The 27919-nt window shown below is 50.2% G+C and overlaps 1 protein-coding gene across 3 annotated transcripts; it reads left to right on the top strand.

Annotated features, from left to right (window-relative positions):
- Positions 1-1906: 1906 nt before the first annotated feature.
- CPA5 (carboxypeptidase A5) lies at positions 1907-20315 on the top strand. 3 transcript variants are annotated; one of them, XM_019750061.2, is made up of 11 exons: positions 1907-2022; positions 3213-3294; positions 4342-4476; positions 12052-12150; positions 13365-13466; positions 14625-14726; positions 15078-15188; positions 15630-15720; positions 18982-19181; positions 19469-19553; positions 20033-20315. In XM_019750061.2, the coding sequence occupies exons 1-11, from the start codon at positions 1907-1909 to the stop codon at positions 20218-20220; spliced, it is 1311 nt and encodes a 436-aa protein (XP_019605620.2). In that variant the 3' UTR covers positions 20221-20315. The 3 variants fall into 3 exon arrangements, with proteins under 3 accessions (XP_019605620.2, XP_019605629.2, XP_074172272.1); XM_019750070.2 differs by lacking the exon at positions 19469-19553; XM_074316171.1 differs by lacking the exons at positions 1907-2022; positions 3213-3294; positions 4342-4476 and adding an exon at positions 6579-6670.
- The last annotated feature ends 7604 nt before the right edge of the window (positions 20316-27919 follow it).

The following is a 27919-nucleotide window of genomic DNA, read 5'->3' as shown; positions in this document are numbered from 1 at the left end:
GCTGTGTGTCTCTGCTTCAGATCCAGCCGTTGGAGGCAATGCTTTAAGGCTGATAAATTCACATATAATTATGCTGTGAAAACGGTAGCCATTAGCCACCTGTGGCTATTTAATTAAACTAAATTAAAATTTCAGTTCCTTAGTCACACTAGCCGCATTTCAAGGCTAGTGGCTATCCTATTGGACAGTGCAGACCTAGAACATTTCCATTATTATAGCAAGTTCTATTAGAAGTGCTGCAATAGAATTCTTGAGAATTCTTAACTGCTCCTCTCTCTTTCTCTCTTGCTCTTGCTTTCTCTCTCTCTCTCTCTCCCCCACCCCTAAACCAAGCACAGGGATAGTTGTCTTATTATTAGTGACTTAAAATGATGCTTTTGAACAAGAAGATGCTGGGTACTTTTGGTGACGAGCACCATCCCCACTTTTTTTCTTTTAAATCTCTGCGCTATTATTTACTAATACATTCTTTTATTCCTATTTCTACTAATGCTGAATGTTACTTGGGTGGAAAGCGTATTTGCCTTCTTTTGAAGGTCCTTAAACCCTTTGCTAAGGTTTCTGTCTGAGAGTTCCCACAGCCAGGGTTCTAGGAGAGTTTGGCATATCTGAACAGCTGAACCACGAAATAATGGAGTAGGTCTGGTGGGGTGTGGGAGCAGGGCAACCTGGTAATAAAAGACCTCCCCTCTCTGCACACACGGCCAGTTAATTGGCCATTCTGGGAAGGTATGGATGGGGCGGGGGGGCTTCCGAGAATCCACGACGGTGACAGCTAAGTGGCCTTTTGTTGACATCCTCTGCTGTTCAACTTTGTTGGATTTAATCTCTCCCTTTCCTCCACCTCCCATGGATTGTCTGTCAGATTCATCATTTACTATTCAGGCATCAGCTTTCAGTTTCTCCTTCCAATATGACTGCTTTGTGTGCTGGTCTCTGCTGTAGTCTTACTATTCCCAGACCATAAAGAGGGGTGTGTGGGGCTTTAGCAGGACGAAGAAATTGACTCTGGGGTCTGTTGAGAGCTATAATAAAGACGGCAGGGACCTTCCCGTCCAGCAGAAAATGCACTACCTGTCTTGGCATAATGGTGACCACCTGAAGCTAGAGAAAAGGGAATTTTCACTGAATGCCTTCTCCTACCGTATTTATTTCCTTTGTTCCCCTCTCCATTCTTTTCTCTCCCCCTTCTTCCCATTACAATTGGAGTTCTGACCTAAGGTGCAGCTATGACTAAGAGTTAACACCTTTGAAATAATAATACATTACACTTTGCAGGCTTTGCCGAGCCAAGTTACCAAAGTTGTCTCATCTAATACCCCCCCCCCGCCCCCAAACCTTGTGAGGTAGGGAGATGAGGTGTTATTAACCCCATTTGACTGATGGGTAAACTGAGAGTTAGCGAGATTAGGTCTCAGATCTTTTAGAGAGGAAGCGAGCACCCAATTCTTTCTCTAAACCCCCACCCCTACCCCAGGGAAAGTGTGAGTAGATAGGGAAGGAGAAGGATGGCAAAAAGGAAAGAATTAAATGAGGAGGGAGGCAAAGTGTAGTTTCCTTGGGCCTCTAGCTGCTCTCATCTTTCTCCGGAGATGCAGGATTTGGTGTTCACAAGAAGCGGGCCCAGCAAAACTCCAGGGAGGACAGAAAGCTATGGGCTTTGTCTTCCTCTTTCCCTCTTTCCTCTCCCCTGACCAGAAGATGATTTGCCTAGAAGTGGGGGAGGGGTGACCCTGGCTCTCCCAAAGCCCAGCGTGTGGGAGCCACAGGCTGGGTCTCCCTGGAGAGAGCCTAACAAGCCCATTCTCAGGCTGGGCCTGCCGGCCTTTAGGTGCTGTGCTGTCCTGAGACCTGGGCCATGCCCGTGGGTGAGGAAAGCCCCTGAAGCTCTCCTGGAGGAAGAAGCATGCAGGGCGCCCCTGGAGGAGGCATGGGCCCTGGGCTGTCCCCTGTGGACAGGCGGATGCTCCTGGTCTGCAGCTTTATCCTGGCAGCAGCTTTGGGCCAAATGAATTTCACAGGGTGAGTGCTGCTCCATAGAAAGAGGGAGGACTGTTGGGAGCTAGGGGATCGGGGTGTCCCAATGGGGAGGTCACTGTCCTGCTGGGACCTGATCAGGGAGCAGAGTCAGGACTTCCGTTTCCATCCTGAACCCACTCCCAGCTCCATAACCTCCCCACTCTTGTGCTCAAGGGCAGGACAGGACATACAGCTGTATGACTCACCTTCCCCAAACCTAGAGATCTTCATCTGGGGTCGGTGGTAAGTGTTAGGGCTCTAAGAATTCTCTGAAATCATATGTAAAATTTTTTGTATATGTACTTTTTTCTGGGGCAAGGATTCATAGCTTTCCTCAGATACTGAAAGGAGTTAGTAACCCCCAAAATACTATGCACACTGCCATAGATTGACACGACATTTTCTTCCTTCTAACAACAACAAGCCCCAGTATTATACACCAGGCCACCTGTGGACATGATTTCTCAGTGTCCCAAAGGTCCCATAGGGTAGATATTCTGTAGCAGCTCCATAGTAGAGAAGAGGGGACACAAGCTTAGAGAGTGGGTTCACTGTGACGGTCTCAGAGCCGGTCTTGGAGGGAGCCAACGCCATCCCGGCCATCAGACCCCAGAGGTCACACTGCAGGATGTTCAGTTACACCATCTCTCATTCCCAGGAAGGAGCTCAGCTTCTGGAAGGCAGAGTGAGGCTGATCTCCCTTCTATGTCCTCAAGCTCTTGGGAGAAGGCAGGTGGGGGCATGGGGTTTGGACAGACCTTGGCCTTGGGACCCATGTATGAAGAGTCCTTGGGGCCACCACTGGTCCCTATCACCCCAGGTCTGTGCCTTTCTCCCCTTCATTCCTCTTGTTCTCGCATGCTCCTCCGTCACTCACATTCCTTCCCCATCTTTCTTCCCCTGATGAACATTTGGTTCGTCAGTAGCACTGACAGGTTTTATTTAGTCTCCTGGGTGGTCTGTCCTTGGGGCTGGAGGGATTCTGGTCCTGGGCGGAAGGACTTGAGTGCTTTCCAGAGCTACGAGTTCTTCTGCTTGGGAGTCCTTCCACCTCCCGGTGACAAAGTGCCTCCCAGCCATCGTGCCAGGTCCCTGTGGCAGGGTCTCCTCCCCATGCTGCCTCCTGCAAGCAGCACAGCCTTCCAAGGAATCCCTCTCAGCAGCTCCTTCTGCCCCTCCCTGTGTCTTTCCAGACACCAGGTTCTTCGAATCCTGGCTAAAAATGAGAAGCAGCTTTCACTTCTCAGGGACCTGGAGGGCCTGAAGCCCCAGAAGGTGAGGATCTCTCGGGGCTTGGAACACGATCCCACCTCCCTCCCTCTCATGGTTTGCTCCTTTGGCTCCCTGTCTTGTTACCCCCCACCCAAACCTGCCCACCGATGGCTCTGCCAAAGATCACAGCATTGTGGAAAAACCAACTGTGGCTCCTCTTCAGGAAAGGTTGGGAACACTTGGCCAGAAGGTTGGGTGGCTCTCGTTGGCTTTACCCTGTGTCCTGGGTTGGGGGGCTGCTGAGCAGACTCTGTCAGGGGCTGCTCTGAAAACAGCCGGAATGTCCTGAAGCCACATAGGGGGTACATATGTCTCTGGGTAGGGTGCCATGCAGCACGCAGACTGGGCACATCTGTTTGTCAATTCAAAGGGCTTCGCTTGGCAAACCTGTGTTTTATGTGGGCTCGTCCCTGTCAGCCTGAACATTTGTTTCCGAGAACATTTGTCTTCTGCAAGTATTCCACAATGGAAAACCTTTGTTTCAACTATTAATAATTGGGTTTTGTTTGAGGGCCTTTGAAACAACCAGATATATCTGGATGTGGCCCAAAGTCCTTGTTCTGATTTGTACAAGTGCCCCTATCAACCAGGGCTCATCACACCTTATAAAAGTTCTCTCCATTTTATAAGTTGAAAACCAGATGTAGCGTTCAGATGACCTGGGGATCCAGGCTAGGCCTTTCCTGACTCTCCAGGTTTGGGGGCAGTGACATCTTTCTCTTCTGACCAGGGTTCTTTGTCCCCGTTAATGTTCCAGATGTTGATCTGTCACCTTTAGCAACGGTTTATGGCTCTTTGGATCTGAGCGAAGTTGCAATGTTTGAGTGAGGCTGTGAGATGAAGATGCTTGAAATTAGGGACAGAAACTCAGTGACTTGGGGATTTTGTTTGTGTGTGCCAGTCTTTCTCCTGGGCCTTAGGGTTTTCACGGTGGCACTGGGGCCCTTTGATCTGTATAAGAGAAGATCCCCTGGTTCTCCAGGGTGCCCCCAGGACTGTGTGCAAGGACCGACGATAAACCTGCCTATTTTTCTTTCTTTTGTGAGCAAGGTGGACTTCTGGCGTGGCCCCGCCAGACCCAGCCTTCCCGTGGACATGAGAGTTCCTTTCTCTGAACTGAAAGATGTCAAAGCTTACCTGGAGGCTCACGGTCTTGCTTACAGAATCATGATTAAGGACATCCAGGTGAGGCCCCGTCCCCAGCCCTGCAGCTGGGGGCTCACCTTCCACATGCCTTTCTGGTTGGGGCCCAACATGGAGGAAAAACATCCAGAGCTAAAAGTGGACAACGGAGACAGGAAATAGCTCCGGCCTTTTTTTTTTTCAGGCCCCGTGGGGGAGGCAGCTCTGGAGGGCTCCCTTTGCATTTCTGACAGCTCCCTGCTCTCCCTGTTGTGTGTCAGCTATCCAATACCAGAGAATTTCTTCATTCCAGAGGAGCCAGTGCAGCCCTGCTGCAGACCTGCCTGTCCCCTGCCCCCACCTTCACCACAGGCCTCTCCTACTAGGCACCTCTCCCAGGCAGGATTCTCCCAGAGGAACACCCCTTGGTAGGGCGAAGGGAGACTTCATCCTGGGCACCCCAATCTCCCCACCCCCACTTGTTGCTGCTCCTTACAGCGTCTTTTCTGAACACTATGAAATCCTATTTCAATTGTTCTGTCTTCAAGGATATAGCAAGGAGCCTCCTTCCTTCAGCGATATTTTGGGGGAGCATCACTCGTTGGTTAGGCCTCCTGCTGCACCCCTCTGCCGATGGCTGCTGTGTACCTGTGGAATTGTATCCTCAGAGATTCATTCCCGACCTCGTTGTGCTACAGCTAATCTCTTCTCAGGGCTGGGAGGGTGGGAACAGAGTCTCCCGGAGCGCACACACTTGACACCACATGCCAAGGGATAAACGCATTAGGCAGCATTCCTTTCCCATGCAAGCACAGGGCTGGGGCACTCAGGTCCATTCAAAGACCTTTATCCTCATCAGGCACATCTGTTTCCCGCTCAACATGTGGGGGTGGGCTATTTCTCTAATTAAATCCCCACAAACAAAAATGGGGAAACTCCCACAGACGAGAGAGGCCACCACATCAAAAGAATAGCACTCAGTTCTCATTGGAGCCCATGCCTGCATTTCGAAGTTTGCATTTCCCTGCTCCCGCTCCCCCCTGGAAACCCTGCAGCATTTGGCAAACAGATACGAAGAGGGCTCTACAATGTTTCTGTTGATTTCCGCACATCAGGAATGGCCCCCGAGGCCCCTCCAAGCCTCCTCACTGGCTCCTCTGGAGCTAGTAGTCCTCATTCTCATCTGCCTGCCCTTTTCCGGGGTCCCCACTTTTGGAATCCCTGGAGGTGGGGGGGGGGCTTTTTATTCCCTCTCCGTAAAATGCCCCGGACTCTGGGTCCCAACCCATCCGGGCAGGATTTTCATTAACTCGCACTTTCTGCAACACATCAAGCTTTGATTGTCAGACTTGAGATCAGATTTTTGGCTTAGAGGGAGCTGGGGGAGGCGGGAGGGGGGAGACTGCTGTATTGAGTTGATTTGTGGTGATGATGGGGGAAGGTGTCCAGGAGGAGGAAAGCTCAGAGGTGCTAACAGGAGAGGAAGGGCTTTGCACCGTGCAGGTTGTTGGCTCCAGGCTTATGTTTTAGCTATTGATGCATAGGCCTGATTTCTCCCTGTCTTCTGGATCTTCTCAACCTGTTTTTGGCATAGTGTCACCTGCGTGGTGTGCCCTTAACAACTATCTGCTGAATTGCTCTAGTGGCAAGTTCCGGAAGAGCATGCCCAGGGAGGGCCCATATTAATATGTGCTGGTCTTTGTCTCCAAAGCCCCTTCCTTTGAGTCCCTCAAGGTCCAGGACCATGTCCCTTATTCATCTTTATACTCCTGCGCCTACTATAGGACCTGCCACTTAGCTGGAGCTTCATAAATGTTAGTTGAATCAGTGGATGTGAGAAGGAAAGGACGAAGAGGGTGTGTTTGCTCCATAGCCCTAGGCTGAGGGGCGTAAAAAGCCTTGATGTGGCTTTCATTTTGGCCAGAGGCACTGGAGAGTTTTGAGGAGTGAAGCCCCCCCCACCCCGCCCCCCCACCCCCATGATCAGAGGGACGCTTGAGATAGAAGAGGTAGGCTCCTTCGCTCATTCGTTCTACCCACAGATACAGAGATGCCTACTGTGTGCTGGGCAAGGGGCTGGAAATGCAAAGATAAGAAATCCGGTCCCTGTATCCAGGGGAGCTGGCGTGTCATAGGGGCGGGGGGCAGAGGGAGTAAATCAGTGATGACAAAGGAGTGGATGAGTGCACTGATGGAGAGGAGCAGGTTGCTATGGGAGCGAGGACAAGAGGCCCGGCAAGTCGCTCTGAAAAGGCGGGTAATTACGGTGTGGCTGAAGAGCCCAGGAGGGGGACTGGGAGGGGAAGGGGGCCCCCGATTGGCGATGAGAACAATCCAGATCACAAAGGGCATCCTCTGCCTGGTGAAGAGGGCGAGATTGTATCCCCCAAACCACGGAGGAGCTAAGGGCCATGTCCGACTGATCAGATTTGCATTTAAGAAAAATCCCTGTGACCCTGACCATGTTGATGGGAGCCAGAGAAACGGACGGGCAGGAAGGTGGTGAGGAAATTGCAGTGGGCCAGGCAAGAAATGATCAGGTTCTGAGTGAGCGCTATTTGCATTTCATTTTTCTTTACCTCCTCGTTCTTTTAAGCCCTTTGGTTTTTTTTCTTTTCTTTTTCTTTTTTTTTTTCAGCTTTCCCTAGGATGAGTCACTGTGGAAAAGCTTCACTTGAGCAATCAGCTCTGTGGATTTTAATGTTTTTTTTTTCTGATTACAAAATTAATAAATATTCATGTTAGGTAATTTGGAAAATAGGGGGAAAGCACAAAGGAGAAAACAAAAATCACCCATGCTCCCAGCAGCTAGAGCAGAATACAATTTAGTGTAAATATTGCTTCGCCAATTTTCCCCCTCTCTACTGAATCACTCCCATTAGCATACAAATATAGAATTATTTCTCTCATCTTAAAAAAAAATCCTCTCTTGATCCCTTCCCCCCACCTACAGCTATCACCCCATTTCTCCACTTCCCTGTAGAGCAAACCTAGAAATCTTCTGGGCTATTCCATCTTACTGGCTTCTCCTTTGCATGCTGTTTTCCTGTTTCTCAGCTCTGTCCTTTGACCTCTCCTCTGCCCCCTCATCCAGGATCATGGCGTTGAATACCTTCAATGCCCCGAATACTCCCGTATTTATAGCTCCAGCCCGACTCATATATTCGACCTGAACTCCAGACTCATATACCTGACTGCCTACGAGGTGTCTAATGGGCATCTCAAACCTCACAGGACCCCCGTCCCACTTCTTCCCTGGCCTTCCCCATCTCAGGAAATGGCCGTGCCATTCTTCCGGTCCCTCAGGCAAGAAACCTAGCATCACCTTTGACTCCTTTCTCACATCCCACATCCAACCCATCAGCACATCCCAACCAAAATTATATCTTACCATATCCTCTGTTACCACCTGGGCTAAAACTCCAGCAGCCCCCACCTGGATTATTCCAGTAGTTTTCTAACTGCTCTCCTTGATTCCACCCTTACCTCCCAATTGCCTTCTCTCAAAATAGCAACCAGAGGGTCCTTTAAAAATATGCAAGTCTGGTTATGTCATTCTTGTGCTTAAAACCACCAATGACTTCCCGACTCTCTGGGAGTAAAAGCCAAAAGTCCTCCAAATGGCTATAAGGCTCTACATGATCTACGTCCCACCCCATGTCACTGACTAGTGTCCCCTTGCTCACTCTGCTTCAGACGCTTGGACCTCCTTGATGTGCCTCAAACTTGCCTAACCCATTCCTGCTTCAGGGCCCTTGACTAGATTCATACCTCAGGCCTTTGCATGTGCTGGTCCTTATAACGGGAATGTTATTTCTGCAGATATCTGCGTGGCTTCTTCACTGCTTTCAAAACCTTATTCACATGTCACCTTTTCACCTTATTTTAAATTGTACTCTTCTCCTTCCTCCCCCAATTCCCTTCCTCTTTGGGCTGCATCACTTTTCTCCTTGGCACTTACCGCCTTCTAATAGCCTATGTGATTTCCTTATGTTGTTTCTTGTCTCCCCTACCAGACTGTAAGCTCCATGAGGACAGGCAGTTTTGTTTAGCTGGCTGCCAAGTGCTTAGTGGCCAGTGTGTGCTCAACAAACGCTTGTCTGGCTGGGGTGGGGGTGGGAGGCAGCTCTAGAGAAGAGGAGGAAAGGTAGGTATGAGTGCAGGAGAAGGAGGAAGCCATCATGGACAGGGCCCTGAGGGAGAGGCAGAGTGTGGCTGCACCAAGTGGGCAGGGACAGAAGAAGGACTGGCCCCTCTGTTGGTCCTTGGAAAGAGCAGGTGCTGACTGACTCACCAAGTGACCATCAGTGAGGGCACTCTGCCATCCCAAGTCCTATACACACCACTTCCCTCTGGAGGAATCCAGACGGCCTGGTCATGCCTTCCCATGATTGTTCCATCCCAGAGTCCTGGAGTCACCCCAGGCATGACTATTGTTGCCCTCTCACTGCCACTGTCACCATCATCATCATCATCATCATAGCTAGTATTCACTATATGCCAGGCGACGTGCTTAGCATTTTACATGTCATTCCAAGCATTTTACGTGTATTAACCCTTCTCAGCCACACGAGAACACTTTGAAGTATGTGCTCAAGTATGTGATGACACGATCCCCAAGACACAGAGAAATGAGTAATTTAGTAAACTGAGGCACAGAGACATGAGTAATTTGCCCAAGTTAGTGACAGTGTCAGGATTTCATCAGACACAGTCTGGCTCTAGGCCTGACACTCTCTGCTCTTGTGCCATCTGCCTCCTCAGAGGTTGTCATTGTTATTTGTGTGGTGTTTTGATTTCGCCTTTTGGGCAGTGAAGCCGCAGGTCAGCCTTGACATCTCACGGGGTTCATTCTAACACCCCCAGATCTGCAGCTACCTCCCAACCCCCCTGTAGGCATGGACTAGAGTTGCCACCAGCCGTGCAACTGCCATATAGTTGCAAACATTGGGCCCGGAAAAGAAGGCCAGGGATATACGAGGAGATGTGAGTGGGGCTCAGGAGATATGCTCTGTCACAGTTCCTATGAGCTGTGTCCATTTTATGTCTGTGGTTGGAGTTCAGCTGCCCAGTGTCAATTCCCTTCAGGTGTCAACTTCTCCTTTTGGGGCCCTCGGTCTCTTCCCTTCCCCCTTCCTGGAGGTGCTATTCTTTGCTTAATGCCCCCATCCTTCCTTACCCCTGTCATAAATTAATTTACACCCAGGTATTGCTTTCCTGTCAGGTTATGGCTTCCAGAGAGGCAAATGGCTTACTTCTGAGGGTTTTCTTTTTTTTCCTCTCTGAGAAGCCTGACAGGGCTGTAATTAGGCATTCTTCAGCCTGTGACAAGACTGCATTCTTAGTTCTCCCACCCCCTTCCTTCAGACCTGTGAAGGGAGCAAACATCTGTGTCTTTTTCAGGCCAGGGTAGATTAATGTTCCTGGAGTTAGGGCCCAGCTGTGAGAGCTGAGCATTCCCAATCTGTAAGCCAGTGTCATATCCATTCACAAGCCTGTGAGGGTGTTTGGAAAGATATTTGCAGTGTGGTGCTGATTTCCCATTTGCCTCCAAGCTGTTGTGTGGAGCAAAGGACAGCCTTATGAGAGCTGGCTTCTTGGCGGTGTCCCTGGGCTGTGTGGGAAGAGCCGGGCCTTCTCCCCTTCTTCTTCCTTTCTCCTGCCTGTTCTGCACCTTCACCCACCCGCCCCAGGAAGTTAGCCATATGGACCCTTTAATTTCATTCTTGTGAGAGCTTCCCAGGGTGGTGCTTTGTGCCGGCAAGGATCAAGCCTCCCCCAGCCATCTCTAAATCAACCAGCAACCCCAGTGCTGTCCAGTGGGACAGCCCAGCCCAGCCAGTTCAGCCAGAAAACATTGCAGGTACAATTGCCTAGCGTGTAGTCGGCGCTCAAAAATTAAAATCAAATAGAATGAAATGAGCCCCAAACATGGATTGCCAGTCCTATTTTTAAATCTGTGAACTTGAGCAAGCTGGTGAGTGTGCTGCCTGGTCTGCAGCAGATGGGGGTGGGGAGGGGCTCACTTCCGGCCCAGGACTGAAGACTCCATGGCTGCGTCTGTATTTTAGCCACCAGGGCTTTTTGTTTTAGTTTTAGCATTATTTATTCATTTGGAAGACTTTACTTACTGAAGCAGTAGAAAGACATTGCCAAAATGTAGAAACAGAGAAAAGAAAGCAATTGTTTAAAATCGTAATCCTTCGATCCTAACAGGCATTGCTAGCATTTTGGTATGTTTTTGGCATTTTAGTGTCTTGTTCTGTCCTTAGGGTATTGTTCTTCCATTATTTTAAAACACTATTTAATTGCGAAAATAGTAAAATGGACTTTTCACCTGTTAACATTTTGAACATTTGTTTGCTCTCTGTGTGTGTGTACACACACACGCGCACACACGTCTGTTTGTTATTCCTGTTCATTTTAATAGCTAGCTAGCTAGCCTCAAGAAACCCAAGGCTAAGCACGAAGATATCTGGGTTCTTATCTCAACTCTGTCCCTTCTTAACTTTGCCATTAAGTCCCTTCACCTCTCTAATCTGCTAATCTCTAAAACATGAATGGTTAATTCCTGCCCTGTCATCTGGTCATCTGATCAGATCAAATGACATAATGAAGAGAAAGATGCCTGGGAAATTAAAAGGCTCTGGCCTGAAGCAAGGCATCATCAAAGACTGACTTGTGACTCAGAGAGCTGCAAACCAGGGCAACTTGGGGTTTGGGTCTTCTGTTTTCTCAGCACCCTTTTGTGGCAGAGGGGCCCAGGTACACCCCATGCTGCATAGTCAGTGCCCTGGATGCTCATTGGAAGTGTATATGAGCTTAGGGTGAAGGGTACCTGCCCACCTCACTGAGTCCCAAGATGGGAAAAATGTCCCAGGATGATGTGGGAGCTCAACCCAACCCAGACCCTATCCTGCCCTCTCTACCATCAGCGGGAAGTACCACGTGAGGAGTAAGTGCCAAATCTAAATTGACACCCAGGGACATTGCTTTTGGCTCACCCATGTTTGTGCTTAAAGGGCAGTTAAGATGGTGAGTGAATGTCTGTTGGCACTTTAATCCGAATGATTTGGACTGACTTTCCAAGTGGCTTGGACACAATTGTCCAGGCCACTTCCAGGGGGGAGGGTAGATGTGGTGGGTCTGGGCGCCCTCTGTTCTCCCGGGCAGGGGTTGGTCAGTATTCATGACTCATTGTGGGCCTTGACTCAACAGAGTGTCTCGAGTGGCAAAAGCAACGTTGACAGTAGACCATGAGCACTTTTTCCGAAACACTTTCATAATCCATTACTACATTTTATCCTGTGAGATGGGCAAGGCAGGTAGGTCCTGCTGGCTTAGTTTTCAAGCCGAGGAAACAAAGGCCAAGTTTCCACAGCACGTTAGTGGCAGTGGCAGACTTAGAACACAGCTCTCCAGACTCCCTGCCCTATGCTTATTTGGCAAATGGCATGAATGCTAGCTTCTCAAGCTGAAGAATCACCCAGAAACCCGGCATCTCCTCCTCTTGAGAAGCTCGGGCTCCTGGTAGCTCGTTCTCCTGTGTTCGTGCCGTCTTTGTGCACACAGGGCTTGGAAGAGGCAGGCCTGGCCCAGCCCTCTTCTCTCCTTCCGACGTGCGCTCCTGTCCCTTAGGTGCTGCTGGATCAGGAGAGAGAAGCCATGGCGAAGTCCCGCCGGCTGGAGCGCAGCACAAGTAGCTTCAGTTACTCCTCTTACCACACCCTGGAGGAGGTGGGTCTGCGTGGTCTCTGTTGTCCCTTTGGGCCCTCAGGGTCTCCAGACGCAGGTGCAGACTAGGGAAGGACTCTGGGTTCTATGGGAGATCGTGAACTGACACGTGGGGAGTACAGAGCAGACATTGGGGGAAGGTCTGTTAGGTTGACCGTCAGCTTCAGAGGTCCAGAAGCCAGGATTCAGATAGACGGGACCGTGGCTCAACAGTACAGCCCATGGCAGGTACGGGACCAGAGTGATGAAATGGGGCTACAGGCAGAACACAAAGGCAGGGATCCATCAGTGGCCAGAACGAAGCTGGTAGAGGCATCTCATATCCAACACACTGGCTAGGGATCCAGGGGTCTTGACCTCTCCATGACCATTCCTGGGGGTAAGTGGCCCCAGCTGTATGTACTGGAATGTAGAAGGGGCAGGTAACCAGGGACATTAGATGGCCATTTTGTAGAAAAAACAGAATGACCTTCAGTTGGACAAAATTCATCATCACTGTTGCAGCCAGGTAGGGCAGACATGACATCCTGTGAGTTGTTTATAAAGGGAAATATGCAAGGAGAACTTAGAGATGCCCAGTTCAGAATGAAACGCAAGGACAGGCCCCGTTTCCATGTAAAGGATGTGACATTATTGGTAGAGTCCACTCTGTCATTATCATCTTCACTCTTCTCATGTCATAAGGCTTATGATAGGGAAACCATTTTCTTTTATATATTTGTTAATTCAGTGCTATGTACTGAAAAAATAAGAGAATGAATTAACCTGCCAGTATTTATTGATGTCAGAGATAAATAACACTGCCTTCAAGTGGCTTAGAATCTAAAAGGGGAGAGAAGACCAAAAACAACACTGTGAGGTCTGAGGCCTGTCAAGTGGATTGAATGGGCCAAGAGAACGGAAGCAAGAGGAACATCCAACCAGAGAGAGTCTTGCAGGCTGATCTAGGCACTGGGTAGGCTCAGCACATGCTGTTCTTCCAGGCAAAGGCTTAGCCCTGCACTGTGGCGTGAGGCCTGGGAATCCACGCCAACCACAGCTCGTTGCTTTAGGCCTGGAGGGCATCTTGCACTTTTGATCTGGGTTCTTTCAGATACTCAAGCGAGGTGGGAAAGCATTAAGAAGGATGGGATGGGGGAAGGAGAATATTTGGAGATACCCTGGGGTTCACCTCCTCCTTGCTTAACTGCCTGTCTAGTAAACTTCGTTCCTTTCAGATATATAGCTGGATGGACAACTTGGTAACTGAGCATTCGGATATTGTCTCAAAAATTCAGATTGGCCACAGCTTTGAAAATCGGTCCATTCTTGTCCTAAAGGTAAAAGCTAGCACTGTTGACCACTAAACTCTCCAGCGAGAGCGTCTGACATAAGATTGAGCTCATGTGGGGTCATGGCTGGGAGGGAGTTTGTGTATATTTCTGTCCTGAGGTGACCCATAAGCTTTGGGTTTGTGGTATTCAGGGACCCACCCTTGTAGGTATGGACAGGTGACAGTGCACTAACATGGCATGTGCTGGGTCAGGAAGTAGGTGGGAGGGTTGCTAAGAAGATGGAATGGCAGAGTGGCAGTTGTCACCCTGGACTTGGGGTGTGAGTATGGGTGAGTCAGCATTCTTCCTGTTTTCTCAGTCGCTTTATCGGTTAAATGGGGTACATAGAGGCCTCATTTACAAATAACTGAGGTCATCTGGCTCAGGCAGCCCCAAAGATAGGCCTGGGTCTATGGGGAGACCTCCCAGCCCTTCACAGGGGCCACTGGAAACAGAGTTGGAGCAAATTGGCAAATTCGTGCCCTTGGTCACGGAGGAGGCAGGGTAGAGAAGAATGTCGAGCCCACCAGAAAACAATTCTTAGGAAGTGTCCTGAAGGGCATGTAGGAGCGTGTACCACGCAGGGCACTTAATGTCCAGCCCAGAGAAGACAGGCGCTGCTGCTCTCTGCAATGCCCTGGGGAACTCTTCTGAAGGGTCAAGTGGTCTCAGAACTTGGGCCCTGACTTCGCCTGTCCTTGCTTCGATTTTCCCCAGGGGCTGTGTTCTCTCTTTAATATGTCTGAGACCTGGCTACTCCGTGTGGTCCGTGCACGCTCAGCAGCAGCTTCCCCACGAGCTTGGTTGAAATGCCCAGCCTCAGACCCCTCCCCAGACCTACTGAGTCAGAATCTGCATTTTAGTAAGATCCCTGGGGGACTGATTCTCGCACCCTTTAAAGTTTGAGAAGCACTCCACATTTCTAAGCTACTTTCAAAGCTGGGAAGTTCTGTGCTTCTGGCTGGATCACTTTGCTTTCCAGGGGTACCACTCCATTGCCAGGGCCCCCACACCTGTGCACTTCAGGGGCTCACGTGCAGGTACCTGCACCTACAGCCCCCCGCCAGGCAGTGAGGACACATCCAAGGCCTCCTAGCAGGCAGCCTAGGGACACCCTGTAGGTGTCTTTGTTCACATGTGCTTGGGGCTGGTGCTTTTTCCCAGTTCAGCACTGGAGGTTCTCAGCGCCCGGCCATCTGGATGGACACTGGAATTCACTCCCGGGAGTGGATTACCCATGCCACCGGCATCTGGACTGCCAAGAAGGTCAGCATGGGTGGTGGGGGCTGGGGCAAAGGGCCACGGCTGCTCAACTATTTAAGGGCACCTCCACTTGAAATATTATACTTGGTTTTTTTAAACTCAGGGTGCACTCGACCCTCCTGCCCTTAGGAACAGCTGCCAGCTGGCCTTTGGCAGCACAGAGCCCACACCTATCCCCTGCCTTCTGGTTGTGTAAACTCCAAGCCTTTGGTTCTGCCTGAAGGATGGATCAGATGGCCTGATGCCACACCGGCCTGTGGTCCCTGGCTGTGCAAATGTCCTGCTCTACCTTGTATGAGAGCCCATCACAGCCTCCCATGCCTCCCCCTGTGCCCACTCTGTCCTTTCCTGCAGATTGTCAATGAATATGGCAAAGACCGCATCCTGACCAACATACTGAAGTCCATGGACATCTTCGTGGAGATTGTCTCCAACCCCGATGGGTTTGCTTTTACCCACAGCATGGTGAGGGCATCTGGGAAGGAGGGGTCGGGTCAGCTTGGGGAGGAGAGAGCAAAGGTTGTTTTGGCTTCAGGAAGCTGGGCTGAGGTTCCCTGGGGGCTGGCTCTTCAGGGGATCCTTTCACGGGGTCTCACTGGGGCAGGTGGGCTGCTCGGTACTGTAGCTGTGGCTCGTGCCCTCTGACCTCACTCCTGCTGCCCAGGGAAAGCCACACTGTTGGCAGCCTGTGCTCAGGCCTCTGCCCACACCCCGGCTTTAACCACAAAGAATCTGATCTGTAGTCTTGGCCCAGTTGCATGCCCATCCCATCCTGCCCTAGCCATTCCTTCCCTTTGCTCCTCCCTGTCCCACCAGACTCCCCCCTTCCTAGGCCAGGATGTCAGGGTCTCCCACCCCTGAGAATGGGCCCCCATGAATGACGTTATCTGCCCTGGGCTGTCTCAGAATCGCTTGTGGCGGAAGAACAAGTGCAACAGACCCGGAGTCTTCTGCATTGGTGTGGATCTTAACCGGAACTGGAGGTCAGGCTTTGGAGGTATGGCCCTCTGGGCCTGGGGGCAGGGCTGCAGGAGGACGTGGTCCTTGGCATGTCTCCGCACAGATTATCTTGACTCCTGACTTGGGAGGCAACGTCATAGTTGGCTCATGCAAGTGACTCATGGCCAGGGACAGGCAAGCATGTGCCTAGGACTGGCCATGGGGTATGGGGAGAGGTTACCCCTGTGTGTGACATGTATACGCATCCTGCATGGGGGCTCACTAACTATGGCAGAGAAGGGCTTAAGGAGGCACAAGGGGGCCTTGCCGTTTGTTGAAGACCCAGACATCATGGTGCTCCTCCAATGCCTCCCGTCCTTCCTTAACGGGAGCATGCCACAGCGAAATGCCTCCCAACTCCCTTCCTGAGAGTTGTGACCTGAAGTTTGCCCTCTGGGGAGGCCAGGACAATAGTTCAAATCTAGAATAAGCCAAACCTTATCAACACTGACTTCACCCTGGTTTTCAGTTTTGACCTGATGCCTTTGAAACCCTGGACTGATGGGCTGTGTGATTCCAGGGAGGAGAGGGCAGCTTCCCCCCCAAGTTCCTTGGTGTTCTTCCTGATTCTCTCCTTTACCATGTCAGGGGCATGGGGATTAGATGAGGAAACTGAGGCCTCCAGAAAGCCCAGAGATGAGTATGTGGACCTGGGGAGGCAGCAGTGTGATGGGTAGGATGCTGGGTCTACCTAGGACAGTGTCCAGAGTGGAGGGTTGCGTGGGCACAGCCTCCCGCCCCCAGCTGTGCCACCCACACTATACTGGGGGATCAGGGTTTGGCACCACAGATGACAGTGCCATTGCTGCTGAAAAGTCGATTCACAGATGGGTGGCTAAACCAACGACATAGAACATTCCAGAGCTGGATGCCCCTCACTTCGAAAATCTGACTTCTTTGACTCTTTTCTCATTGAAAAATAAGGACAGCTCTGAAGCATCTAGAAAGCTCTCCCTGCACCCCCCGCCAACCCAGAGTGTGGGGGTTTCTCAAGATTCTGGGTCTCTGTGTGTAACTGCTTGTGTAAGGGAACACAGCCATGTAAAATTAGGCATTTCCACCTCTAAATGACCAAACACTTGTCCTAAGAGGTCATCCAGACAGGCCGAAATGAGTACCTGCAGACGCTGAGATGGACTGACTAGTAGAAAGATAAATCACCTCTTAAAGAAAATAACTTTTGTGGTTTCACCACAGGAAAAAAAATCAGTATATACACAATGTGAAAAAAAAAAAAAGTATATATATGGAAAAAAAAAAAAAAAAGCCCAGAGGGGACAAAAAGCTCCCATAATCCCACTACCCAAAGATTACTGCTTTTAATAATTTACCATGTCCTTCCAGAGATTTCCCCTTGCTACAAATTACATTTTTAGAGAAGAAAAAATAAATAGCTAATGAATCCATTAGCAGGTAGTTGTGAAACAGGCAGGCTCAGAGGACTTGGTGAAGTCAGAGAGAGGCAGGCAGCTAATTCCCATTTGGTCAGGGGAAGATTAGTTTATTCTGCTTAGCTCAAACCAGAACTAATGGCCTGAAGTGTTTCTCCATATTTGGGCAAAGCCACCTGGTCGTTGGCAGGGGAACTGCTTTCCATGCGTGGGCTGCAAACGCAGACAAAGCTTTCAGCCTCCCCCGCTCAGCTCATCTGTTGCTATTTGTCATTCATCAAGTGTAGCAGGTGCAGCAGCTCCCGGCAGACACAACAATCAGGGCCACTGTTAGCTGGGCTGCCTCCAGACTCGGGCTGCACCTCACCCCCCCACGCCACCCCCCCCACACCGCCCTGCAGGCACATCCCCTTCTAACCAGGGTCCCTACCCCAGGTGAGGACCTGCAGACTAAGAGGATATGTACTCCCGGGTGACAGAATTGCCTCTGGCTAGAAATAGCGTGTGTCTGGGTTGGTGACTCAGGCAGGAAGATTTTGTTTATGGTTTTATTATTGCTTTAATTTAATTGCTGCGTAATGAGTAATCTGTACATCATCCCTCCCACCCACGCCGCCCTCACCTGCACCCTTGAGGAGGAGCCAGTTTGCCACAGTCCTCGAGCAGCATCTAAACTGGTCCTTGGGCCAGTCGCTCAGCTCTCCCGCCAGCCCACTGCCCTGGGGGTCGATAGAGGTGCTCTGGCTTCCTCAGGAGGCTTCAGAAGTTGGGGCAATCCCTGGCCCCTGGACCAGGCTTGTGTGCAGGCATTTTTTGGGGGGAGGAGGATCAAGAGGAAGAACTGGGATGGCTCTTTCCAAATGTGTCCTTAACCCACAAATCTTACCAGCCCAGCCCAGTCCCCCCTGCCATGGCCCTTCAGGAGGGGAGGAAAGCAGAATAGGAGGGAAAGGGGATAAAAGAGATGGGGAGCAAAGAATCTAGGAGATGGGAACAAATTAAATTTGTGAACAAAAATAGAAACAGTTTTTCTTTGCCCTCTCCCCCAAATCAGGTCCCCAAGAAGAATTTTCAAAGGCTCATTGCATCTGTGGTTCCCAGACCAGCCTTGGGCAACTATGGGGATCTAGTCTCTTTTTCCTGGCCCCCAGGTCCATGATGCTTCTGGGGCAGTGGTTGTGGCAAAGCTTGAGTAGACACCAAGTCTGTGCATTCAACTGCTCCAAGCCTTCCCCAGGGCGGTGAAGGGTCAGCAGAGAAGGGTCAGCTTGAAGGAGTTGCTGCTCATAGGGGAAGCTCGGGTTGGAGACCTAGATAATTCTGGGACAACTGCTGAGGCAGGCCCGCCTTTCTAATGGAACCACAGTCAGGACTCAACCAAAGGACAAGCCAAGTGAGCTCCCTACAGGGCCACAGAGTTGTTGAGTTGTAGTGTGGCTACAACCTTCTGATATTATTAGCTAGGGTAGGCAGCAGTAACAAATATTCCTCCAAATCTCAGTGGTTAAACACAACACACGTTTGTTTTTCATGCACCTGAAGTCCAATGTGGGTAGGGGACCGTCCTTGGCAGTTCTCTTCCAATGGTGACTAACTCTATGGTAGCTTCCTCCATCTAGAGTTTTTTGCTTCCAACCACACAGACAGAAGAGAGTGTGGAGAAGTCATGCTTGCTCTTAACAGCCTTGAACTAGAGGTGACATACCATTACTGCTCACATTCTCATTGGTCAGAAGTAGTCACATGGTCTCAACCAAACTGCAACGGAGGCTGGGAAATGTAAAGGAATACATGGATATTTTGTGAGCACCGTCTTTCCCAAGCCTAGGAATTCAAACCCTTTGGGTGTTTTTTTCTTTTACTTCCAGGAAATGGTTCTAACGACAATCCCTGCTCAGAGACTTACCGGGGGCCTTATCCTCACTCAGAGCCAGAGGTGGCTGCCATTGTGGACTTCATCACGGCCCATGGGAACATCAAGGCTCTGATCTCCATCCATAGCTACTCTCAGATGCTCATGTACCCTTATGGCCACTTGTTGGAGCCTGTTTCAAACCAGGAGGAGTTGGTGAGATTGGCTGCTTAGAGGTTGGGGGAGGCACCCAGTAGACTCCCCGAGGGTTCAGGCCCTCACTCAGAAACAAGGATGTGGACCAATCAACCCCATGGTAGGGAGGAGGGGGAGCTTGTTTTCACCTGTGATCCTGTTCAAAGCTGGAGGTGCTGTGATTCCTTCTCATGAGAACCATTTACACGTTCAACTTCCAGGACACCTACCTTCCTGCCCTTAGCAGCCGGTGAGGGTGTGGGGTGTGGGGAGCCCTGGCCTCTCATCCTCTGGATGTCATCTTGCAGTACAACCTCGCCAAGGACGCAGTGCAAGCCCTGTACAAGGTCCATGGGATCAAGTACATTTATGGCAGCGTCAGCACCACCCTCTGTGAGTGAGTCCCTTCCCCTGGCTGCTGCTTCAGGCAACACGTCCACCTGGGGTGGGGCACGTGCAGGCTCTTTGTTGACTGGCAGGCCTGATTGGCCACAGGGCAGTGCCATAGATCTAGCTGGGCTGGCCCAGAGCTGATTTGCACGCTTGGATACAAGGGTGAATGGTGGTACCCAGAAATAGGGAGCTGTTTCTTTGCAGCATCAGTTAATGCACAGCTCCCAATGCCTGGCTTATTGGGATGTTCCTGGAAGGGGAAGGTCCTAAGTCTGGTGGCCTCAAAGAGCTTTCTTTTTGCCGGGGCAGAAAATGGGCTGGGTGGGCCCAGGTTGAGTCCTGGGTCAGGAAGCTTCGCCTGTTCTGGGGTGGATGGGGTTTGGCCTCCAGGGCCCACTTTCCACTCAGGATACCTCCGTACCTTGTGGCCACAACCTGGTCTTCCTTTGGGGGGCGTTTCTTTCCCTTTTGGTCCCCAGATGTGGCCAGCGGGATCACCGTCGACTGGGCCTATGACAGCGGCATCAAGTATGCCTTCAGCTTCGAGCTCCGGGACACCGGGCGCTATGGCTTCCTGCTGCCGGCCACAGAGATCATCCCCACGGCCCAGGAGATGTGGATGGCCATTCAGACCATCATGAAGCACACCCTGAATCACCCCTATTAGCAACACGGCCAAGGGCAGAGCAGGAGGGTTCGTCCTCTTCCCCAAGGCCTGGGGCTCCTCCTAAACCCCAAATTATGTACCCTACCCCCTACACCCTTGCCTTAGACAATAAAAGCAAGTTTGAACAGGCTTGGTGGTCTTTTGCACTGGCCCCTTGGGCTCAGCACTGAGGAGGGGACAGGGCAGCTTAACTTCACTCTCCAGGTATTTAGGAGGATGAAGGGCCAACAGGACTTACCTTTTCTCCTCTTGTGGAGTTCTCGGGGCCCAGAACATGTAACACCCCCTGGAAGCTACCAATATACGCATCGTCCCCTTGGTGGTATTTACATTTTTTGACCCAAGGGGACAATGTTTGACCTAAAGGAATGGTGGCGTTTCTGGCATTTTGAGGGAAAGGTTAGCATAGAGATCAGCCTCCTCTTCTTCCTGCTTCACTTCCCCTGCTGGGTTGGGTGCAGGGGCACATTTCAGAGGGCCCCCCGCTCAGAAGATCCCACTCATCCCATCAATGAAAGCGAACAGTTCGCTGGTTTGTGACCTGTTCTTCCTGGGCGCGCTCATAGGCTCTGCTGGTCTTGGGAGCAGAGTCAGAGCCAGTCAGAGCCAAGCCAGCAAAGCACCACACATCCAGGGAGAAGGAATCTTTCTCCTCCTCTTCACCATCGTCATCATGGCTGTCATGCACTGAGCAGTTAGTTCAGGCCATGTGCTGAATGAGAACTTTATCTAAGGGAGAGGAAGGGGTAATATTTTGAAATGCAGATGAGCTGTCTTCCATCATACTCAAGCTTCCTTGTACCGTCTGCCTTCCCCCACCATCGGAAGCAATAATAGTAGGTCTAATTGCCATACTCTAGAGAAAGGCAGATACCCCCAAGAAGCAAGAAGGCAACGGGAGAACTGAATGGGTCTGAAGCAGAAAGCAAGACTTTCATTTGCAAGGGCCAGCCGTTTGTTGTTGCTGTAAAAGAAAAGGATTGTGGGTACCTGTGAATTGGCCCCTGCAGGCTACAGAATACAGGGTTTTACTACAAATCACAGACAGGGAAAAAAAGCAGGATGAAATAAGAACAAGTTTCCCCTTTCCATCCAACTTGTACAAGAACACACATGTTGGACCCGTTAGTGGAAGGAGGGGGTCAGTGGTGATCAAAACTCTAGGTAAGGCCCATGCCCAACATAGTACCTGGCAGCAGATGAACAATGGCTGAGTAAGGGGTCTGGACAGGTGATTTAGAAGCAACTGTATGGCTGGGTACAGCTGTTGAGAACTCTGAGCAAATAAATGAGGTTGCAGGTGAGGAGATAGAGGTAAGAAGGCCAAGGCCGGGGGGTCATTCGGCCAGCGACCATGATGACACAGTGGGCATTGACGAGATGCCAATGCCCAGGACCAGGCCTGAGGAAGTCAGAGTAATGAACCCCTAAAGAACCCCGATTCATCTTGGGGAAGAGCCAGCAACAGAGGAGGAGAGAATCCCAATTCAGTCTGCAGTTTCCCCAAGAAGACTGAGGTTTTTTTGTTTTTAAGATGGAAGTGGTGTGAGTGAGCTAGAATTTCTAAGCTGAATTTTTCTATTAGCGGAAATACGAGGTTATGGGTTAAGTTAATATAAGCCGTAGATAAATGAAGCACTTTATACCTCTGCACACTAAAGCCTGTGATTATAACTTTTAGGTCCTCTGCACAATATTTTTATTTCATCCTCATGGGGAGGATATCACTTGTATTAATATGCTCATTCTTCAGATAAGGAAAGCAGTTTGGAGAGGTTTTAAAGGCTAGGCAACGCCACATAGATGGAAAGTTATAGAAGTACTTTTGAACTTGAGTTTGTCTAACTCCAAAACCACTATGTTACCATTTATCCAAATATGGTTTGTGGCCACACCTGCAGCAGAATCCATGGGGAGTCATTTAACGTGAAGATTTTGGGGTTCCACCCCTAGGCTGAAACAAAATCTCTGGGGTGGACCCCTCAAATCTGCGTTTTTACTATCTGCCTCAGGAGTTCTGAGATCTCTTGAAGGCGGAGGACCACTGATCCCTGCTCTCCTGCCACCCAGAAGGAACATGTTCGAGTCTCTCAGGGGGAGTTGGGGCTTTGGGACCTTCTGCCATGGTCCATTAGGGCTGAAGGTGGTTACAATAACGAGAAGCCCATCATCCTTCTCCAAAATATTCCCAAAGGGCTGCCTTGGCCCTGGACTAAAGCGGTGTGGTCTGTGAGACCGTCAGCATCACCTGGGAGCTCATTGGAAATGCAGATTCTCAGGCCATCTCAGGCCTATGGAATCCGAATCTCTGGGGATGGGACCTGGGTGATGCTAATGCTAAGTTGGAGAAGCATTGCCCTAGAGGCAGGATTATCTGGACCCCGGGGGGGTGGGGGGTGCCCAGGGACACTGAAAATAATAAAATCTTGTCTACTAGGTTGGTGCAAAGGTAATTGCAGTTTAAAAGGTTAAACATAAAGGCAAAGCCTGCAATTACGTTTGCATCAACCTAATCGTACTTAGTATGTGCCAGGCATGGTTCTAAATGAGTTACAGGGTCCAACACATTGCCTCCTCACAGCTCTAAGACATAGGACTCTTACTGTCCTTGTTTTCAGATGAGGAGTCTCAGAGAGGATAGTGGTTAAAGGGCACGCAGCGACTGAGTGGCAAGCCTGGGACTGACCTTCAGGTGAACCTGCGTCATGTGCCCAAACCCCTGAGGATGATGGGCCAGGAACTTGTTCTTACAGCCACATTGGCCAGATCTCTGCGCAGTCAACAGGTCCACAAAAATTGGGGCTGAAACTGCTTTTCAGATGGGTGCCTTGTTACACCCATCCTCCTTAAAAATCAATGACTGAAAATAAAAACCAGCCCAGGGTGCTGCGTGGCCAGCCCTACTTACCTCTCTTGTGTTGTTTCCATCCCTTGCTCATCAGCCCCAATCTCACCAGCTTCCTCCCACTTCCTTCCCCATTAGAGGCCTTTGCATGTGTAGCTACTCCTTGTCTGGAATACTCTTTCTTCTCCCTTCAAACGGTCCACTCCTTAAATTTTCCTCTTCCATATCATTTCCTCACTAGCCCTTCTAGGCCCATCCACTGGATGTAGATTTTCTTTTCCAAAGCCTTAGTTCCTTGATAGCAATGATAATAATCAATTGACTTTATTTGTTGTTAGTCTCGGCCACTAGTTTGAGAGCTGTGAGGGTAAGGGCCATGTCTGGGTTATTCATCCTCATTCGTTTCCTGTCATGCACACAGGAGGTGCTCAATATTTGTTGAAAGATCGTTTCTCCTCCTCAGCCTAGTACAAATTAGGACTAGGATTAGCATGTGACAGAAACCCACTTTATGGTGGCTTAACCAGATTGGGGTTTTATTTTTGTCACATAAGAAGTTGTCTGAGGTGGGCAGTCCCAGTCTAGTTCGGTGACTCCTTGATGCATTGGGGACCTACGCTCCTCTGGTTTGTTCTGTTTTGCCACTGCCGTCATTTGGACCCCTCGTCTATCTCCATCAACTGACTGAATTCCCGGCAGGAAAGGCAAGGCACAAAAAATGTGAGCCAGCTGAGTTGGCCCAACCATGGACTTAAATTTGTATCTTATTGGCGAGGATTGTGTCGGGTGGCCATGCTCAGCTGCAAGGAAGGCTGGGAAATCACGTTATAGCCGGGCACTTGGGAGCTCTCTTGGTAAGGAGGAAGGGGAGAATCGATATTGCGAAGGCAGCCTGCAGAATCTGCTGCAGCTTGTCTGAGGGGAGAGAGGATCTGAAGCGGGTTCCAAATCCATTTCTTCACTCTAGTTTATCAAGTGACTGACTGGCATGCAGGGACTCAGGTCCCTCTCCACGCATAAGAACGCAGGGTAGGGGGAGGTCAAAAAGGAACAACGGAGCCATGAATAGGGTGTTCATACCACTATATTCTCGCTGGTGGCCGGGTTGGAGACCCAGGAACTAGGATCAACACAATCCGCAATCCGCCGTCTGCTTCTCTGCCAACCAACCAACCAACCAACCCCTTGCTACCTGCAATCTGCACTTGCTAGCTCAGCCACGGCAGTTAGTCGCCAGTGGTTAACTAGTTACAGCTGATGGCCATCTACTACCCGAGCCAGCACCTTTCCACGTGAGGCCGAGGCCGAGAGCCTGGAATCTGGTCTCTGGGACTCTGTCCCCACACTGACTTAATCATAAAACCATAGAACTTTCCAGATAAAAGCGTCCTTTAAATGCTTCTAATCCAAACCCCTCATTTTGCAGTTATAAAGACTGGGGTCTCTGGATCATCCAACGGAAGGTCCCACATCAACCTAATGGCTGAGAGGGGACTAAAGCCAGGGTCTTCCTCCTACGATGGATGGGGTCTCTCAGTAAGCCACCGGAGGTGATGGCTGGGGGGTTACGTTTATCAAATAAAAGCTCAAGACTTAGACATGCAAGTTTTAGATATTACAGAATACTCTCTTTTTCATAAAACCTGAACTTTTTTTTTTTTAATTTTTATATCTTAGGTATATAATGCTAAACAGGAGTTTAGTTTTTCTACATTCGGCTTGGTTTTTATTTTTTTTTCTCCCAACAAACTGCTCTTTTTAGGTATGTTTTTTCATCCTTTTCACCAGTAAAATTTATGAGCATTTATTTAAAAGAAAAAAACATTGGAAAAACTGAAGAGAGAAAGAGCGATTATACATATGGAAAGCCATAAAGAACCACAGTGAATGTGCTGCGGTTATTGCTTTCTTAAAAAAACAAACCAGGCAGGCAGTTTGGAATGTGAAAGAGTCCTGTGTGAGGGCAGGGTGGGAGGCAGCGGCCCGGGGTGATGGGCTAATGGCCGGGGTCGGGGTGCTTCCGCCATCCTCCTCTGTCTCCCCGCTGACAGCTGCACACAGGGCCAGAGAGAAAAGGACTCGACAAAAAAAAAAATAAAAAAAATCACATTTAAAAAAGCTTCTTTAGAAACATAAGAAGGCCCAGGCAGCCACTTAGTACAAACGGAGATAGAATCCGGCGAGCTTTGGGCCTGTCAGTGCATCACACACTGGTGAAGGCACTGGTGGGGGGCAAATAACTGTCTTCTGGGGGAGGAGGAGGGGTGTCCTGAAGGACAACTCCAATCTGTTCAGCCTTCAGAGACTCTCCTTCCTCAAGTATTTGGGACAATCCTCAGGAGTGAGGGCATGTTTGCAAATCCATTCTTGTGGCTTGTCCGTGCTGGCCTCTTGCCCCTGGGTCTGCAATTGGCCTCTCGCTCTCCCCTAATCAGCTTCACCAAGGCCTGTGGCTGTCCATTCAGCCTCCTGCCCCTCAGCTCACCTCCCTCGATTCCCCAAAGCATAGCTCAGGCCTCAGGGTCACATTTCACAAAATTTCACTTGGGCATACAGAAAGGAAAGACAATGTAGACAATAAAACACCTCAACTGGATGCTGGCATGGGAGTTGGTTCGTGTCCTTTTGTGAAGCAACCCCTCCCTCCCTACAGCCTTTGCTCTCTTTGATCCTCTGCCTGCTCCCTGGCCGAAGCAGGGGCAGCCCAACCTGCACCCCAAGTGCAGGAACGCCCCTCTAAGGGCTCCCCAGCTCCTCTCTCAGGCTCAGTCAGAAGCAAACCTCCCCTTCCCCCCTTTTCCGTTGACATTGTGGGCCGTTCCTGCTTCGTTCCTCTCTCTTCCCTGTCTCTGTTCTGGGATTTGGGCTCTGACTTGACATTCCTTAAAGACCCATTGCAGCACGTCTCTCTTCAGGTGACTTTCTCCAGAGAAAAATTCTGCCTCCACTTGAGACAAGCACCACTGCCAACTTTGAAGTGACAGGTCTGCAGCTTCAAAGCAAACAAACAGGCTCTGGGCACTCAGTTATGAAAACAAAACTCAAAGAGGCCCCTGTCAGAACTTCCTCCTCCCAGCCTTCCAAACCACCCCCAAGCCCTGCCACCCGCCATTGCAGCCTCAGCAGGATGTGGCCCCTTTTGACCTTCACTGCCCTGGGAACACTTACCCATTCCAAGCCACAGTGCCCCTGTGGCTCTATTCTGATCTCCCCACAACCCTGGAAAGCCTTTCTCTCCCCTTTGCTTAGACAGGTCAACACAGCTGTGATTTGTTTGGGGGTGAAAAATACAAATGTCCTGGAATCAGAGAGTGTCACAGCTGGAAGGGACCCTGGAGATGGTTCTGACCAACTTCCTCATTTCATATACAAGGAAACGGACGCCCAGGGATATGCAGTGACCTGCCTGAAATCTTATAACAGCTTTGTGGCAATCTACTTTTAGAAGGCATTCCTCTCCCACTTTGTTCTCTTCTGAAGTTAGAGAAGGTCTGCATTAGCTGTGCATTTTTTCAGTCACATGTGACACAAAAACCAACTTGGAAAAGCTTGAGGGGAAAAAAGAAATGGAATTTGTTGGCTCGTCCCGGGAGCCGGAGTGAGGGTGGGGGAGGAGATTCTCTTTAATCGCATGGCCTGAGTTGGGAAAGGTGGTCACTGAGGGAAAATAGAGGTGCTGTGATAAGCAGGAGGAGGACACTGGGCGGCGAACATGAGAGCGGCCCTAAATTCTCATAGACGTTGCTTCCCAGGAACACGACTGTGTCACATACAACCTTAAACACACTTGCCAAAGGGAGACAGCTGGTCTCACTCAGCTACTGGATCCAGCCATTCTGATTGCATCTGTTTGCGCTCTCTGCAACCATCTCACTTTGGTCCCTACGATGGACATGGGGGATTGGTTCTTCTGCCTCTTTAACAACCCATTTTCTAGGTTTTGGTTGGGGGGGGGGTGTCTCTGAGCATTGTCTTAGAGCCTCTGTTTACCATGCTTGGGCATTCTCTGGCAACCGGGCTATCTTAGTCTTAGACTTAGGCCCTGAGCTGGGAATGGGGTGACTTTCCTGAGGGGTGACGTCTGCACGCAATCTGGGTTTCTTCAACCAGGAAGGGGGAGGGCCGCTGTGAGCACTAGTCAGCGTGGCTACAGCAGGCCTCCGTGTATTTGCCTCCGGGCACTTAGCCGGTCATCTGTCCTTGAATCTACATGCCAGCCTGGTGGTTTCTTTCTCAGGCTAATAGGTCTTGGTGCTCTGCTGATTCCCCCAGCTCTCAGCCTCAGGGCCTTCATCTTTGCCCTTGCGTTGGACCATTGTGAGACAAGCCCATTGGGTGGGAAGGCAGAGCTGTGGCTCTCTGCCCCAGGTTCCATTCTAGCAAACTGGTCTTTACCAACAGGCCATTTTCACCTTCCTAAAGTGCTTTGGAGAAACCTGGAACATTAGGCTTAGCCTCTACCTGAGACCTAAATTCCTCCGTCCCTGTGCTTTCAGTTTCCTGCCAGCACTGGCCCTGATTTCAGTGTGTAGCCCTGAATTAACCTTTTCCAACTTTTCAAGAACATGGATTATATGACTTGGACACCTTAGATGGTTGGTTGGAGGCTGCAAGCAGCCCTCTCAGGAGGCTGCCCTTTCCCCACCCTTCCTCCCTTTTCTCATGGGTTTGTCTTTAGTGGAAGGGATTCACAGAAGGCCCAAGAATTAGTCAACACCCCCGACCCCCAATATGTGTAGTGTACATGAAACAGAGTCAAAATGATAGGACAGCTTTAGATTTAGACATAGAAAAATAAATATTGTTTTCAGAATGCAAACTAAAGAAAGCTCTACAAAACCTTTTTTTCCTGGT

Source organism: Rhinolophus sinicus, linkage group LG11 (genome assembly GCF_036562045.2).
Source record: "Rhinolophus sinicus isolate RSC01 linkage group LG11, ASM3656204v1, whole genome shotgun sequence".
Classification (NCBI taxonomy): Eukaryota; Metazoa; Chordata; class Mammalia; order Chiroptera; family Rhinolophidae; genus Rhinolophus; species Rhinolophus sinicus.
This window is presented reverse-complemented; position numbering and strand designations above follow the sequence as displayed.